This window comes from Petromyzon marinus, chromosome 65 (assembly GCF_048934315.1).
Source record: "Petromyzon marinus isolate PM22_M1 ecotype Great Lakes invasive population chromosome 65, UKy_Petmar_22M1.pri1.0, whole genome shotgun sequence".
NCBI lineage: Eukaryota > Metazoa > Chordata > Hyperoartia > Petromyzontiformes > Petromyzontidae > Petromyzon > Petromyzon marinus.
In genome coordinates this window covers 6,839,022-6,856,969 of record NC_133731.1, presented here as the reverse complement: position 1 = coordinate 6,856,969, position 17,948 = coordinate 6,839,022, and the positions used below count along the sequence as shown (strand labels likewise).

The following is a 17,948-nucleotide window of genomic DNA, read 5'->3' as shown; positions in this document are numbered from 1 at the left end:
TGTCGGCATTCTCAGCCGGGCTGTGCCCTGAACGCTTCTGGCTTAGCAATGGTCTCGTGGCACCGGCTATAAACATCTGTTGGGGCGAGCGGCTTGGATTTATACTTCGAGCAAACTTGTGCCACTTAGAATATGTGTGTCTGTGTGTGTGTCTGTGCGTGCGTGTCTGTGCGTGCGTGTGTCTGTGCGTGTGTGTCTGTGTCTGTGTGTGTGTCTGTGCGCGTGTGTCTGTGTGTGTGTCTGTGTGTGTGTGTCTGTGTGTGTGTCTGTTGTGGGGAGCGATAGTGTAGCGGTTAGCGCGCTGCGCTATGAACCTGGCGACCCGGGTTCGATTCCCGCTCACGGCCAACACCAGTGACGATTATCTGAACCGGTCCCGGGCCTCCCCTAGGTCGACTCAGCCTCAAATGAGTACCTGGTGCGGTGTGCAAACATTGCCAATAGGAAGACAAAGGCGGTCGGGCGTGGTGCTGGCCACCCACCCCCTCGTGTACCGTTCCGGCCTTCATAGGTGCTCGCTAACAGCCCTTGCCCCTACAGTCTGTTAAGGCTATATGTGTGTCTGTGCGTGTGTGTCTGACCCTGCTGAGGCTGCGGTGCCTCAAATATTGGAATAAGTCACCCCCTGTGAGTGGCTGGCTGAGCTGCCATCTGTTGAGGAAGTACTGAGGGCGATCCGGAGTCTGAGACCAGGAAAGGCAGCGGGCAGAGATGATCTCCCAAGCGAAATGCTGAGGGAGGGTGGCGATTGTGCACAGACTGCCCTATATGACATCATAACAACAGTCTGGACCACTGGACGGGTTCCGCAGGATTGGAAGGATGCCCTGGTGGTCCCCCTTTTTAAGAAGGGGGACCGCACAGACTGTAACAACTACAGGGGGATCTCACTCCTCAGTGTGCCGGGAAAGGTCCTGGCAAAGATTATTCAACATCGCCTTGCCAGGCACGCTGAGGAGAGGCTTGCGGAGCCCCAATGCGGTTTCAGGAAAGGGCGGTCCTGCACAGATGCCATATTTTCTGTCCGTCTGCTACAGCAGAGGTGTAGGAAATTCCAACAAGACATACATCTCTGCTTTATTGACCTGGTCAAGGCCTATGATACCATCAGTAGGCCTGGGCTCTGGGTTGTTCTTCGTGCTTTTGGAGTACCTGACCCTCTGCTCACGATCATTAAGGACCTTCATGATGGTGAGCGGGCCCGGGTAAAACTACGTGGCCGGGAGTCAGAGCCATTCCCTGTACACCTTGGGGTGCGACAGGTATGTCCTCTGGCTCCCACATTATTTAACATTTATTTTGACCACATAGTTCATGAAGCCTTCAATAGCTGTACCGGGGGAATCTCCATATGGTGCAGATATAATGGGAGGCTGATCGATGCCCGGGTGCGGTCAAGGGATGGCTCCCTATTGCTCAACCACGTTATGTATGCTGATGATTTGGTAATAGCTGCTCATTCAGAGGAGGAGTTGGAGACGCTGCTGCTGAGACTGGAGCGTGCCACTAAGAGGTGGGGCCTTACCATTAGCCCCACCAAAACTAAGCACCTGCCTGGGTATTTTGTACCATCGGACACTCCACTTCCACAACTCCCAATCGGTGATGGGGCAGTTGTGGAGAGAGTGGAGAGTTTCCCATACCTGGGCAGTGTGCTTATGACCGGCTCCAGTTTAAGAGCAGAGGTCTCACTCCGAATCAGTCGAGCGGCAATATCTTTTCATCGGTTGCGTAACGCTGTGTGGAAGCTACCTGGTCTGTCGCTCCGCACTAAGCTTCAAGTCTTCTCAGCCACGGTAATTCCCTCCCTTCTCTACGCTTGCGAAACGTGGACCCCCCTAATGGAACATCTTCGCCGGTTAGAAACATTTAGGCTGGCCTGCCTACGATCCATCCTGGGTTTAACCAGACTGGATTGTGTGAGGAGCTCACAAATCCTTGAAAGATCTGGGCAAGGTCCCATCGATGAGCTCCTCCGGCGGGCAAGGCTGCGATGGCTGGGTCATGTAGCCCGCATGCCCAGCCACGACATGCCGAAACAGCTTTTGTTCACCCGGATTTAGGGGGCTAAACGGGCGCGGCACGGGCTAGAGAAGAGATGGAGTGATGTGGTACAGGAGGACGTGGAGCTGAGTGGACTTGCCGATGACTGGTACCAGCGGTGTCAAGATCGGCCTCTGTGGAGGAGGCTCGTGAAGGACGCTACTGGGCAGTTGGAGGTAGTCGCCCTCCAACAACAACGGAGGGCGGAGGAGCGACGCTCACAACAACGAGCGGATCGCCGGGTGGCTGAAGCACAGCAGGTTGGCACAGTAGGGGGCACAGGTGGTGCATCAGCCAGTCATCTCAGTCAGTCGACCCGTGGCACCTGGGTCTGCCCCGTGACCTCCTGCCAGCGGGCGTTCGACACTTCACGTGGCCTCAGGGTGCACATAGCCTGGCACAAGCGTCGTGGTGACGTCACTGCCACTTAGTGGTGAATGGCGGTTGTTGTTGTGTCTGTGTGTGTGTGTCTGTGCGTGTGTCTGTGTGTGTGTGTCTATGCGTGTGTCTGTGTGTGTGTGGTAGTGTAACGGTTAGCGCGCTGAAACTGCGAACCCGGCAACCCGGGTTCGATTCCCGCTCACGGCCAACCCCGGTGACGAATATCTGAACCGGTCCTGTGCCTCCCCTAGGTCGACTCAGCCTCAAATGAATACCTGGTGCGATGTGTAAACATCGCCACTGCCCACTGGAGAGACAAAGGCGGCCGGGCGTGGTGTTGGCCACCCATCCCCTCGCGTGCCGTGCCGGCCTTTATAAGTGCTCGCTAACAGCACTTACCCCAACAGTCTATTAAGGCTATACGGGGGATCTTTGTCTGCGTGTGTGTGCGTGTACCCTTGTGTATTTTAATTATGTTACATTTTATTTATTATTTTATCTCCACATATAACATTGGCAGCAGCGATACATGCCAATGTCTATGTAGTTTAATAACATTAAAAACATGTACGCGTGCACGTGAGTGTGTATGTGTGTGTGTGTCTATGTGTGTGTAAGCTCCTCCGGCAGGCAAGGCTGAGTTTGCTGGGCCATGTAGCCCGCATGCCCAGCCACCGCATGCCCAAACAGCTTTTGTTCGGCCGGATCGAGGGGGCTAAACGGGCGCGGCACGGGCTGGAGAAGAGATGGAGTGACGTGGTACAGGAGGACGTGGAGCTGAGTGGACTTGCCGATGACTGGTACCAGCGATGTCAAGATCGGCCTCTGTGGAGGAGGCTCGTGAAGGACGCTATTGGGCAGTTGGAGGCAGTCGCCCTCCAACAACAACGGAGGGCGGAGGAGCGACGCTCACAACAACGAGCGGAACGCCGCGTGGCTAAAGCACAGCAGGTTGGCACAGTAGGGGGCACATGTGGTGCATTAGCCAGTCATCTCAGTCATCCCAGTCAGTCGACCACGTGGCACCTGGGTCTGCCCCGTGACCTGCCGGCGGGCATTCGACACTTCACGTGGCCTCAAGGTGCACATAGCCTGGTACAAGCGTCGTGGTGACGTCACCGCAACTTAGTCGCGAATGGCGGTTGTTGTGTGTGCGTTTGTGCGTGTGGGGAGCGGTGGTGTAGCGGTTAGGGCTACGCTGCGCTATGAACCCGGCGATCTGGGTTTGATTCCCGCTCACGGCCCCCAACAGTGACGATTATCTGAACCGGTCCTGGGCCTCCCCTAGGTCGACTCAGCCTCAAATGAGTACCTGGTGCGATATGTAAAAGCATTGGCACTAGGGAGACAAAGGCGGCCGGGCGTGGTGTTGGCCACTCACCCCCGTGTCGGCCTTCATAGGTGCTACTGGCTAACAGCGCCTTGTGTTGTGCTGGCTATGAGATGTTAACTACCTCGCCTGGTTTGCAGGAGTTCGTGGGTTCGGTCCCGACCCTGACGCCTGCTGCTGTATAATTGGAGTTTGCGTCTCTCATCATCATCATCACGGTGGCTATGAGATGTTAACTACCTCGCCTGGTATACAGGAGGTCGTGGGTTCGATCCCGACCCTGACGATGCCTGCTGCTGTATATTGGAGTTTGCGTGTCTCTCTTTCATCATCACGGTGGCTATGAGATGTTAACTACCTCGCCTGGTATACAGGAGGTCGTGGGTTCGATCCCGACCCTGACGATGCCTGCTGCTGTATATTTGGAGTTTGCGTGTCTCTCTCTCATCATCACGGTGGCTATGAGATGTTAACTACATCGCCTGGTATACAGGAGGTCGTGGGTTCGATCCCGACCCTGACGATGCCTGCTGCTGTATATTTGGAGTTTGCGTGTCTCTCTCTCTCATCATCATCACGGTGGCTATGAGATGTTAACTACCTCGCCTGGTATACAGGAGGTCGTGGGTTTGATCCCGACCCTGACGATGCCTGCTGCTGCTGTATATTTGGAGTTTGCGTATCTCTCTCTCATCATCACGGTGGCTAGGAGATGTTAACTACCTCGCCTGGTATACAGGAGGTCGTGGGTTCGATCCCGACCCTGACGATGCCTGCTGCTGTATATTTGGAGTTTGCGTGTCTCTCTCATCATCACGGTGGCTAGGAGATGTTAACTACCTAGCCTGGTATACAGGAGGTCGTGGGTTCGATCCCGACCCTGACGCCTGCTGCTGCTGTATATTTGGAGTTTGCGTGTCTCTCTCATCATCATCACGGTGGCTAGGAGATGTTAACTACCTCGCCTGGTATACAGGAGGTCGTGGGTTCGATCCCGACCCTGACGCCTGCTGCTGTATATTTGGAGTTTGCGTGTCTCTCTCTCATCATCACGGTGGCTAGGAGATGTTAACTACCTCGCCTGGTATACAGGAGGTCGTGGGTTCGATCCCGACCCTGACGCCTGCTGCTGCTGTATATTTGGAGTCTGCGTGTCTCTCTCTCTCCCCCCACGGTCGCATGGAGTTTATATCCAGGTCCTCCGGCTTTCCCCCTCCACATTAAGAGCCCGACGAGTAATTTGGCCAGGTCGCTTCTGAGAAAAAAAAAGAGCTAAAGTAAATGATATAGTTTTAAAAAAGAAAATTGAGCTCACCACCACCTCCACCGCCGCCACCAAATTCGATTAATAAAATCCTCAGTGAAGATGACAGATATTAGACAGGGCTCTTGGGGGGGGGGGGGTGGGGAGAGATGGGGGGGGGGGTCTCGTGAGCCGAGAGATATGTCGACGACTTGTAAGAAGACTCAACGCAGCTGAGATGACGCCGGCGATGTCCGTGCGCGCTGTGCGGCAGAGGCGGGGAGCGTCCAAGCAGACATGCCCCTCCTCCACCGCCCGCGCAGCGCTGCGTGGCTCTGCCGACTGCTCCTGCTCGCTACCCTCTGCCGCCGCCGCTGCTGCTGCTGCCGCCAGCCGGAGACGTCTGACTCCCGCAGCCCCTCGAGGTCGATGCTCAACATTCCTACAGCAGGTCGCGTCTCAAGGTGAGCGTGGGGGTGTGGTTGGGGTGTGGTGGGGGGGGGCATGGTGAGCCTCGACTCGCTGTGCCGGAGATGTCGGGACGGTCGCGGGTTTGGACATTCGCCACCCCCCCCGCGCCTACCCCCCCAAAAGCGGATTCGAGTCCCCTTGCAGTGGTCTCGCACGGACCAACTTGGCGTCAGTGGGTGTCTCGTGCTGAAGGGGCGGAGTTTCATTTGCGAAACGCCGGGGGCATGGGTCGGCGGTGGAACGAGACGCGTAAAATGTCGCGTCTCTGACGTGCGCCGATTGAATGGACGAATATAGCACGTGGGATGACGAGTGATGGGATGATGTCATGTCTTGCTAGGGATGTCAACTGAATGGAGCGCGTGTGATGGTGAGTGATGGGATGATGTCATGTCTTGCTAGGGATGTCAACTGAATGAAGCACGTGGGATGCCGAGTGATGGGATGATGTCATGTCTTGCTAGGGATGTCAACTGAATGAAGCACGTGTGATGGCGAGTGATGGGATGATGTCATGTCTTGCTAGGGATGTCAACTGAATGAAGCACGTGGGATGACGAGTGATGGGATGATGTCATGTCTTGCTAGGGATGTCAACTGAATGAAGCACGTGTGATGGTGAGTGATGGGATGATGTCATGTCTTGCTAGGGATGTCAACTGAATGGAGCACGTGTGATGGCCAGTGATGGGATGATGTCATGTCTTGTTAGGGATGTCAACTGAATGAAGCACGTGGGATGGCGAGTGATGGGATGATGTCATGTCTTGCTAGGGATGTCAACTGAATGAAGCACGTGGGATGACGAGTGATGGGATGATGTCATCTCTTGTTAGGACTGAATGAATGAAGGAAGCCCCCAGGTGTAACGAGGAGGCACAACCCTCGTCTCTGCGTGTGTCGCACCTCCTCCGCAATAGGCCACTCGTCGCGCGATGCGAAGAGGTGGACGAGGCAGCGTCCTCACCTCCTCAACTCCAACACCACCACCTCCTCCACGACCACCACCCTCACTCCTCCATCTCCGCCAGCAGCGAACAGCCCACGGAGATGCCTCAACGTGCCAGGTGACTGTTGTTTCGTTTTTGTGATGGAGCGTTGCGGAGGCAGCAGCGAGGGTTGATGGATCACCGCCGGAGCCGTCCCTCGGGTTTCTAACTAGCTATTAAAATATATATATATCATTTTTAGCAGGTAAGGCCCACTGAGCTACGTAGCTCTTCTTGTTTTTTTTTTTTACAGAAGCGAGCTGGCTTGCAAATGATGGCTCAACGAAGTGGGCTAAGTTGTCGTAACGTGGAGATGTGGAAGCAGTAGCCAAAAACTCTAAACGCGTGATGCTGATTGTCAATGTGCAGGGGGGGGGGGGGGGGGTGGGGGGCTAGAAACCGGAGAACCCGGAGAAAAATCCACGCGATCATGGGGAAACACAGAGAGAGAGAGATACCGCAAACTGCAAATATACAGCAGCAGGCATCGCAGGGTCAGGATCGAACCCACGACCTCCTGTATACCAGGCGAGGTAGTTAACATCTCATAGCCAAAGCAGTGATGATGATCAGAGAGAGACACCGCAAACTCCAAATATACAGCAGCAGGCATCGTCAGGGTCAGGATCGAACCCACGACCTCCTGTATACCAGGCGAGGTAGTTAACATCTCATAGCCAAAGCAGTGATGATGATCAGAGAGAGACACCGCAAACTCCAAATATACAGCAGCAGGCATCGTCAGGGTCAGGATCGAACCCACGACCTCCTGTATACCAGGCGAGGTAGTTAACATCTCCTAGCCACCGTGATGATGATGATGATGAGAGACGCAAACTCCAAATATACAGCAGGCGTCATTTGGTATTGGATATCTGCGAGAGAAACAAAGAGGTGCATAGCTCATCGGATTCCTCCTGCAGCATAAAAAACACATATTCTGATTCTCAACCATTCTGTTGCGCTGGGCAGTGGCGTGCGCATCTCTTGTCGCATAGAGAGAGCTGGCGCCAGAGATCTCCGTGCAGGACGACGCCTCGTGACGACTTGTGATGCCTTGTGATGCCACGTGACGCCTCGTGATGCCTCGTGACGCCTTGTGATGCCTTGTGACGCCTCGTGATGCCTCGTGACGCCTTGTGATGCCTCGTGATGCCACGTGACACCTCGTGATGCCTCGTGACGTCTCGTGATGCCTTGTGATGCCTTGTGATGCCTTGTGACGCCTTGTGATGCCTCGTGATGCCTTGTGATGCCTCGTGACGCCTCGTGATGCCTCGTGACGCCTCGTGATGCCTCGTGACGCCACGTGACGCCTTGTGATGCCTCGTGATGCCTCGTGATGCCTCGTGACGCCACGTGATGCCTTGTGATGCCTTGTGATGCCTCGTGACGCCTCGTGATGCGTCGTGACGCCTCGTGATGCCTCGTGATGCCTCGTAACGCCTCGTGACGCCTCGTGACGCCTCGTGACGCCTCGTGATGCCTTGTGATGCCTTGTGATGCCTCGTGACGCCTCGTGACGCCTCGTGATGCCTTGTGATGCCTCGTGATGCCACGTGACGCCTTGTGATGCCTTGTGATGCCTCGTGATGCCTCGTGACGCCTTGTGATGCCTCGTGACGCCTCGTGACGCCTCGTGACGCCTCGTGATGCCTGGTGATGCCTTGTGATGCCTCGTGATGCCTCGTAACGCCTCGTGACGCCTCGTGACGCCTCGTGACGCCTCGTGATGCCTTGTGATGCCTTGTGATGCCTCGTGACGCCTCGTGACGCCTCGTGATGCCTTGTGATGCCTCGTGATGCCACGTGACGCCTTGTGATGCCTTGTGATGCCTCGTGATGCCTCGTGACGCCTTGTGATGCCTCGTGACGCCTCGTGACGCCTCGTGACGCCTCGTGATGCCTGGTGATGCCTCGTGATGCCTCGTGACGCCTCGTGACGCCTCGTGACGCCTCGTGATGCCTCGTGATGCCTCGTGACGCCTCGTGATGCCTCGTGACGCCACGTGACGCCACGTGACGCCTTGTGATGCCACGTGATGCCACGTGACGCCTTGTGACGCCTCGTGACGCCTTGTGACGCCTAGTGACGCCACGTGATGCCTCGTGATGCCTTGTGGTGCCTCGTGACGCCTTGTGATGCCTCGTGACGCCTTGTGATGCCTCATGACGCCTTGTGATGCCTTATGACGCCTTGTGATGCCTTGTGACGCCTTGTGATGCCTCGCGTTGCCTCGTGATGCCTTGTGATGCCTTGTGATGCCTTGTGATGCCTCGTGACGCCTTGTGACGCCTTGTGATGTCTGGTGATGGCTCGTGATGCCACGTGATGCCTCGTGACACCTTGTGATGCCTCATGATGCCTCGTGATGCCTCCTGACGCTTCGTGATGCCACGTGATGCCTTGTGATGCCTCGTGATGCCTTGTGACGCCTCGTGACGCCTCGTGACGCCACGTGATGCCTTGTGATGCCTCGTGATGCCTTGTGATGCCTTGTGACGCCTTGTGACGCCTCGTGACGCCTTGTGATGCCACGTGACGCCTTGTGACGCCTCGTGATGCCTCGTGATGCCTCGTGATGCCTTGTGATGCCTTGTGATGCCGCGTGATGCCTCGTGATGCCTTGTGATGCCTCGTGACGCCTTGTGATGTCACGTGATGCCTTGTGATGCCTTGTGACGCCTTGTGATGCCACGTTATGCCTCGTGATGCCTCGTGGCGCCTTGTGATGGCTTGTGATGCCTCGTGATGCCTTGTGATGCCTCGTGACGCCTTGTGACGCCTTGTGATGCCTTGTGACGCCTTGTGATGCCACGTGATGCCTCGTGACGCCTTGTGATGCCTTGTGACGCCTTGTGATGCCACGTGATGCCTCGTGATGCCTCGTGACGCCTTGTGATGCCTTTTGACGCCTTGTGATGCCTTGTGATGCCTCGTGATGGCTTGTGATGCCACGTGATGCCTTGTAATGCCTCGTGACGCCTTGTGATGCCTCGTGATACCTCGTGATGCCTCGTGATGCCTTGTGATGCCACGTGATGCCCCGTGATGCCTCGTGACGCCTTGTGATGCCTTGTGACGCCTCGTGATGCCTTGTGACGTCTTGTGATGCCTCGTGACGCCTCGTGACGCCTCGTGACGCCACGTGATGCCACGTGATGCCTTGTGATGCCTCGTGATGCCTTGTGACGCCTCGTGATGCCTTGTGACGCCTTGTGACATCTCGTGATGCCACGTGACATCTCGTGATGCCTTGTGACGCCTTGTGACGCCTCGTGATGCCTTGTGATGCCTCGTGACGCCTCGTGATGCCACGTGATGCCACGTGATGCCTTGTGATGCATCGCACGGTCCAGGGTGATGACTGCTCAAGGCGGGCTTTACGGGTCGAAAATGAGCGGCTCGTGACCAATTGGAAAAATAAAAAATCCGTAGAGTTCAAATCCCGGGTCGGGGGTTCAAACTCAGGCCAGGGTGCATTAAGTGATTGGATGCCATTCGGTGGGGAAGTCCTGCGGCGAGACTCGCCACTGCCATAGCAACGAGGAATGGCTGCAACTGGCTTCTTCGGGGCAGGAGACCTGCACCGCCTCGTTTGCTCACCTGGGATTCCGACGATGAGAAATATAAACAACGAATTGACCGCGACCTCTCTCTTCCTTGCTCTCTGTCCTCCTCCGCCACCTCCACCATATCCACCACCTCCACCATATCCACCACCTCCACCATATCCACCACCTCCACCATATCCACCACCTCCACCATATCCACAATGTTCACCACCACCTCCAACATATGCCTCCACCATATCCACCACCTCCACCATATCTACCACCTCCATCACCTCCACCTTCACATCCACCACCACGTCCACCGCCGCATCCACCACCACATCCACAACCACCACCACCACATCCACCACCACGTCCACAACCACCACCATATCCACCACCACCACCACCACATCCACCACCTCCAAAACAGCCAAACCTTGCGACGCAGCCCTCGCCAGAAGCGCCGTGCGTCCCCCTCCTCCGCCCAGGTCGCCCACGTGCAGCAGCTGCAGCACGTGGGCAAGGGGGGCGCCCTGGCGAGCGGCTGCTCCCTGAGCTCGTGCCAAGTGCAGAATCTGAGCCACCGCCTCTACCGCCTGCTGGGCAAGCGCCGCGGCGGCTCCGAGCCGCAGCGCTCGGCCGGGAAGGCCACGCGAAGCCCCAACAGCTTCGGGCGACGCCGGAGGAGGAGGAGGAGGAGACGGCGCTCGGCCACTCGAGTCGTGGCCGCGTGGCCTGAAGGCCGGCGGTGGTGGCGGCGGTGGCGGAGGGAGGGAGGCGTTGAGGAGGGAGGAGATGGAACGCCGCGTCAGACGAAGGGCCGGGAGGAGGAGCGGCGGCCGTCTGTCTAAAAACTTTGCAACAACAAATTTTTGCTTGTTTTTAAACCCCCCCCCCAGGTAAATCTTGACTTAATGCTTTCGTGACTGCGGGAATTGTTGCCATTCTGTGGGTCTTTCGGTAAAGTCACGTGGATAGGTTCAAAGAAAACAATAAAAAAAACTACGACGTTTCGATCGCAACGCACTAAAAAAACCCTACTTTTTAAAGTATTTTCTTTAGTAGTTTTATGTTATTTTCACCGATCGACGTGACTTTACCGAATATGAACCCCACCCAGGTAAAGCCCACTGAGCTATTTAGCTCGTTGATTTGTCAGCAGCGACCTGGCCATCACAAACGGCGATAGGTCAACGAAGTTGGCGTCGCATTGCCACGTGCGCCGGCCCGGGCCACGTGGCCACCCCCCGTGCCTCACAGGGGGCAGCAGTTGCCGCTTGTCATCAACGTTCGGAAAATCTATAGCAGCGGTCAAATAATCTACAAACACACGTTGATTATAAATGTGGAGAGGGGGGGGGGGAAGAGCCGGAGGAACCAGAAGATTAAAAAAATCCACGCGACCAGCATGTGGAGAGAGAGAGACACGCAAACTCCAAATATACAGCAGCAGGCGTCAGGGTCGGGATCGAACCCACGACTTCCTGTACACCAGGCGAGGTAGTTAACATCTCCTAGCCACCGTGATGATGATGAGAGACGCAAACTCCAAATATACAGCAGCAGGCGTCAGGGTCGGAGTCGAACCCACAACCTCCTGTACACCAGGCGAGGTAGTCAGCATCTCCTAGCCACCGTGATGATGATGAGAGAGACGCAAACTCCAAATATACAGCAGCAGGCGTCGAATCCACGACCTCCTGTGCACCAGGCGAGGTTGTCAACATCTCATAGCCACCGTGATGATGATGAGACACGCAAACTCTAAATACACAGCAGCAGCAGCAGGCGTCAAAGGGGTCGGGATCGAACAATCCACGACTACCTGCACGCCAGGCGAGGGAGATAACATCTCGCCGGAGTGGAGATGAACCTTCAAGCCGTGGGAATGTGGAGTTACCACGGGGGAGGGGGGGGGAGCAGACGGAGGGAGGCGGTGGCGCGTTCCGCCACTTGGTCGTTGGAGCGGAGGGGGAATGTTTGGAATCAGTGCCGGATTATCATCATCCTAGTAGCTACACGTGTAGTAGCTACTCTTGTTGCTACTATATATGTACAAGAGTAGCTACTACATATGTAGCTACTGTATATGTAGCTATGTAGCTACTTAGCTACACATGTAGCTACTACACATGTTGCTACTACATATGTAGTAGCGACATATGTTACATATGTAGTAGCTACATATGCAGTAGCTACGGGCCCCGCACTTTAAAGGGCCCCGCGCTAAATGATTTCAAGCTATCGATTTCGGGTTCGGTGATCCTGCACTTGCTCTATTAATATAGTACTATACCGCCTTCAACTCTTATGAACGACCGGGCGTTTGAGGTTAACGATTTGTCGTATTATCTGGGCTGTATATAAAATGAAAAAATACAATTATTTACTGTGCAAGTTTTAATATTTACGTGTTTTTTTATATCGAGGACCACTTGATAATATATGCTACAGGCCCCACACTAGCTTAATCCGGCACTGGTTGGGACACTGCCTGAGATGTTGGTGGTGATGGTGGTGATGAGAGAGTTTCTTGAAGGATGTTGTCACATATATAGCAATACCTCATCAGACGTTGGTGGTGATGATGAGAGTGTTTCTTGAAGGATGAGGCACTTACATAGCAATGCCTCATCAGACGTTGGTCGTGATGGTGGTGATGTTTCTTGAAGGATGAGTCACCTACATAGCAATGCCTCAACAGACCGTGGTGGTGGTGGTGATGAGTGTTTCTTGAAGGTTTGTGTCACTTACATAGCAATGCCTCATCAGACGTTGGTGGTGATGATGAGAGTGTTTCTTGAAGGATGAGGCACTTACATAGCAATGCCTCATCAGACGTTGGTCGTGATGGTGGTGATGTTTCTTGAAGGATGAGTCACCTACATAGCAATGCCTCAACAGACCGTGGTGGTGGTGGTGATGAGTGTTTCTTGAAGGTTTGTGTCACTTACATAGCAATGCCTCATCAGACGTTGGTGGTGATGATGAGTGTTTCTTGAAGGATGAGTCACCTACATAGCAATACCTCATCAGACGTTGGTGGTGATGAGAGTTTCTTGAAGGATGTTGTCACCTACATAGCAATGCCTCATCAGACGTTGGTGGTGATGGTGGTGATGAGAGTTTCTTGAAGGATGTTGTCACCTACATAGCAATGCCTCATCAGACGTTGGTGGTGATGGTGGTGATGAGTGTTTCTTGAAGGATGTTGTCACCTACATAGCAATACCTCATCAGACGTTGGTGGTGATGAGAGTGCTCCTTGAAGGTTGTCTCACCTACACAGCAATACCTCATCAGACCATGGTCACGTGTTGACTGTGCAACGGTGTGCAAGTCAACACGTGACCTCCCAAGGCCACGTGTTGACTGTGGAACGGTGTGCAACAGTCAACACGTGGCCTTGGGAGGTCACGTGCAACAGCTGTGGGATCTGGCACGAGGCACGAAGCATTGTTGTGGTCTGGGGATAGTGGTGGTTGGTGGTAGTTTGCGGTGGTGGTTGGCGGTGATGGGTGTTGGTGGGTTGTTGCGGTTGGTTGTTGGTGATTGGTGGTGGGTCGTGGTGGTTGGTTGGTGGTGGTTGGTGGTAGTGTTGCGTCGTGGTAGTTGGTTGGTGGTGATTGGTGGTGGTTGGTGTAACCGCGCGTGGCACAGCGCCCTAATCTGCGGCGAGAGTGAAAGAAAAGGAAACAAGGGATCTGCCAATTTGCCGCTGGTTTTTTTTCATCCGTTCTTTCTCGTGAACAACGAAACAACAAAACCTGGCAACGTTGAAGAATGACGGACGAATGGACTCAGGCCATCGACGCATTCCCATCAGCAGCACGGACCTTCACCCTTTGACGGGAGCGCCACGATTCCAGCAGCATCGGATTGCAACGCAAGCAAACTCTGGACCGGTCCATCGAATCGAAATCCACCACTCTGGAGCGCCTTCGCTCGGCTTACAAAACGAATGACAGAACGGAATAACTTAGTTTGGGCAGGAGAGGCGGGGGGGGGTGGTGCTGCGAGGTATTGGGGAATGAGCGCCAGCAGCGATGTTGGCGAACCGAGAGGGGATCACGAAACGGTCAAAGGGGAGGGACGGGAAGGAGTGGAGGGGCGAGGGGAGGGAAAAGAGTTGGCGATGGTGGAGAAGAGTTGGTGAGGCTTTTGAGAGAGGAAGTCGCTCTCACGCCCGTTGCCTTGTGAACCGACGGGCGGCTTAAAGGAACGTCCGAGATCGTCACAATTGTTACAATTCAATTCGTTAAAACAAATAAATCCATTTTTGTTTTTTTAAAATCTTGATTTGTAGCTTTCGTGACTGCAGGAATCCACGCTCTTTGGTTCTTTCGGTGAAGTCACGTGGGTAGGAAAAACATAACAGATCACGACGTTTCCATCGAAACGCAAGCAATCGTCATCAGGTGGGACAACCACAGCAAGGAAAAAACAAACTGCTAAAGTGAAAACTGCTGAAAAAAAAACCTCCCTCCAGCAGTTTTCTTCTTACTGTAGTTGTCTGTGACCTGATGACGATTGCTTATTGCTACGATCTATTATATTTTTTCTACCTACGTGACTTTACCGAAAGAACCAAAGGTGTATGAGTTTGTATTTTTGCGTTTCACTTCTGGAGCAAAAGGCGCGCGCGTTCCCGTAACGATGTTGAAATTTTGATTAAAAGCTTTCGTGACTGCAGTAATTCATATTCTTAGCTCTTTCGGTAGTCACGTTGAAGGGAAACAATAAAATATATATATAAAACAATACAAATTCTCACGTTTCGACCATAACACAAACGGTCATCACCTTGTTTTATATATATTTTATTAATTTAGTGTTTCCCTTCAACGTGACTTTACCGAAAGAGCTAAGAAGATGTTGAAATTGCGTGTTTGATGGGTTGTTGTTGTTGTTTAAAGCGCGCGACAGACGCTTCGTTTGCGGGACATGGCGATGTTGCTGGCGATGTTGCTGGCGATGTTGCTGGCGATGTTGCTGGCGATGTTGCTGGCGATGTTGCTGGCGATGTTGCTGGCGATGTTGCTGGCGATGTTGCTGGCGATGTTGCTGGCTGCCCAACACTCGGTCGTGCAACCAGTGCCGGATGAAGCTCGTGCGGGGCATGTAGCAAATGTTATAAAGGGGCCCTAAATTAAAAAAAACACACACACAAATGTTTAACTTGCACAGTAAAGTAATTGTATATTTTTTATTTGCTATACAGCCCAGATAATTCGACAAATTGCTAACCTTAAAACACCCGGTCGTTCATAAAAGTTGAAGGCGGTATAGTACTATAGTAATAGAGCAAGTGCAGAATCACTGAGCCGGAATTGATAGCTTGAAAGCATTTAGCGCGGGGCCCTTGAAAGTGCGGGGCCCGTAGCTACTACATGTGTAGTATATGTAGCTACTACATTATGTAGCTACTTTTGCTACTGATAATTCGGCACTGCCTGCAACCGTGTACGGAACTCGTGGCAGTGACGGAGGCCTCCGGGTGCCAGACTCATCTCGTTGACGGTGAGACGTCTTAAAAAAAAGACTTTCTCCTGCAATTGTCCGCTCCAGTTACAGCCCAGATGTTTCCATTTCTACAGCTCCCCATCTCTGCCAATATCTCCACCCCCCTCCCCCCTCCGTCACCCCCCGTCATGCAGCTTTGCTATTCGTGTGTTGGTTGGCATGGCAAAGCCCAATTTGCTGACGATTCCTAAAAGAGACGGTACTAAGTTGAACTTTTTGAACAGGCCAGACCCACCGGAGCGATACAGCTATTTTTTTCAGAAGCCATCCTGGCCATCACCAACGAGTGCTCGACGAAGTGGGCTTAACAACAACATCGAGTCGGAATTTTGTCGCAGTTGCCAAATACTCTGAACGAGCGATGTTGATTCTAAACGTGGAGAGGGAAAACCGGAGAAAAATCCACGCGACCAAGTGGAGAGAGAGAGACACCGCAAACTCCAAATATACAGCAGCAGTAGTCAGGGTCGGGATCGAACCCACGACCTCCTGTATACCTTGCGAGGGAGTTAACATCTCCTAGCCACTGCAACGATACAGGACGGGCGTGTCCCGCTTAACGAGCGATATACGTTGGGCGAAAATAGCTCGTTAAGCGAAAATCGCTCGTTAAGAGCAAATCGCTGGTTAAGCGAAAATCGCTGGTTAAGAGAAAATCGCACGTTAAGTGAAAATCGCTCGTTAAGAGCAAATCGCTGGTTAAGTGAAAATCGCTCGTTAAGAAAAAATCGCTCGTTAAGAAAAAATCGCTCATTAAGAGAAAATCGCTGGTTAAGAGCAAATCGCTCGTTAAGAGAAAATCGCTGGTTAAGAGAAAATCGCTGGTTAAGAGAAAATCGATCGCTAAGAGAAAATCGCTCATTAAGAGAAAATCGCTCGTTAAGAAAAAAAATCGCTCGTTAAGAGAAAAACGCTCATTTATTGTTTTATATATTTTATTATTTTATTGTTTCCCTTCAACGTGACTTTACCGAAAGAGCTAAGAATAAGAAAATCTCTCGTTAAGAGAAAATCGCTCGTTAAGCGATCGTCGTGTTCCCATTGGCTCCCCCGTTTCAAAGCCCCGAGTTACTTTTCGGGCGCCAAACTGTGCCGCTCGTGAACAACATCGCGTATTTGTCCACGTGAGAAACACAAATTACAGATTAAAAAAAAAAGTTATCAACCATCACACGCTAACGCTCGCTGCACGTGACGAGCCACGGCGCTGTTGCTGGTGCCTGTCCTCAGCGTCTGCAATAAGCGCCACCCCCACCCACCAACCAAACACAGCGTAGTTATTATTGGTGCACCTCCGATGATAGCTACGTACGGTGCGAAAGAAATTCAACACGTACATACGGTGCTTCGGTGTAAACTGTAATTTTAATACCTGTCAACCCATTACGGTTTGCTCTGTATTCATGCACAGGGATATTGAGTTTTCTGTTCCATTCGGTGTACGGCCGTCTTAATACGTGCAAACAAATGTTTTTTTGCAAATTTGTGTTTCTCCCTTGTGATGGGACTTTGTAGGATGAACGTTGAGATTTATAAGTGGGCACGGGGTGATCAATACGGTCTGAATTGGTCTGCAATGAGGCAGGCACTGATAAGGGGTTGACAAGGTATGAATTTTCCAAAGATCTTCTCCAATCTGACTTGCCGTTTCACATGCACAAGTGGTGCGTTATTAAAATCCCGCGACATCTTGCTTCCTTACAAAGCGCAGGAAAGAATTCCCCTGCCACGATTGAAAGCATCGGGAAAAGTAGTATTCTTGTCGGACCAAAACGAAAAGTAAAAATGTATTCCGACGTTTCTCGTTAGCGGCGTAGACTTGACGGATGTATATAACTCTTCAGCCTTCTCGTCCTTCGAGAACATCATGAGAATGTGTGAGCTACACTGATTGGGGATGCTGCCACAGTGGTGTTCACCGTTGCTCGCAACACCGGGACGGAAGTTCCAACTACCGTTCGTAAATCCTCCGCGTCTGTGCCCCGCTACTCAGCAGTATAGCCCAGTGGTTCCCTCACCTTCTTAAACATGTTTCTTTGTTCAGGTCTTTGTTTGTTGCCGTTGCACCCGAGTCAAGAGCCGCATGGCTCACAGGGCTATCAGGCGAACACGTACGATGCGCATGCCCGATGCTGGACCGACCGTACGAGGGGGAGACCACCAAGTCCAGAGCTTAGATCGAGTTTTTAGAACTTCAGCAGTGACCTCGAGAGAGCTGTGTGTATCCTCCTCGCTGTTGGGTATTTATGTTGCTGTAAATAAAACTGCAATTCACGAACGCGCGGCGTTCAAGCATTACGTGGTGTACGCAGCATTTCAACTTAAAAACATTTTTTTTAAAGGGACTCCTCTACTTACGAACATTCCACTTATGAACTTTCAGAGCTACAAACAAACCTGGTTCGTATGT

The 17,948-nt window shown here is 52.9% G+C and overlaps 1 protein-coding gene across 2 annotated transcripts in view; it reads left to right on the top strand.

Annotated features, from left to right (window-relative positions):
* Nucleotides 1–17,836, top strand: part of LOC116956467 (uncharacterized) — a 31,434-nt gene extending 13,598 nt beyond the window's left edge. Inside the window, exons 2-5 of one of the 2 annotated variants that reach the window (XR_012930318.1) lie at nucleotides 5,272–5,461; nucleotides 6,389–6,535; nucleotides 10,446–12,529; nucleotides 12,608–17,836. Coding sequence is in view for 1 of the 2 variants with exons in the window: in XM_032978130.2 (XP_032834021.2) it covers nucleotides 5,295–5,461; nucleotides 6,389–6,535; nucleotides 10,446–10,866 (735 nt within the window). In the remaining variant the exon portion in view is untranslated. Of the gene's footprint in view, nucleotides 1–5,271; nucleotides 5,462–6,388; nucleotides 6,536–10,445 lie in introns of both variants that reach the window. The other variant, XM_032978130.2, reaches the window with a different exon arrangement.
* The last annotated feature ends 112 nt before the right edge of the window (nucleotides 17,837–17,948 follow it).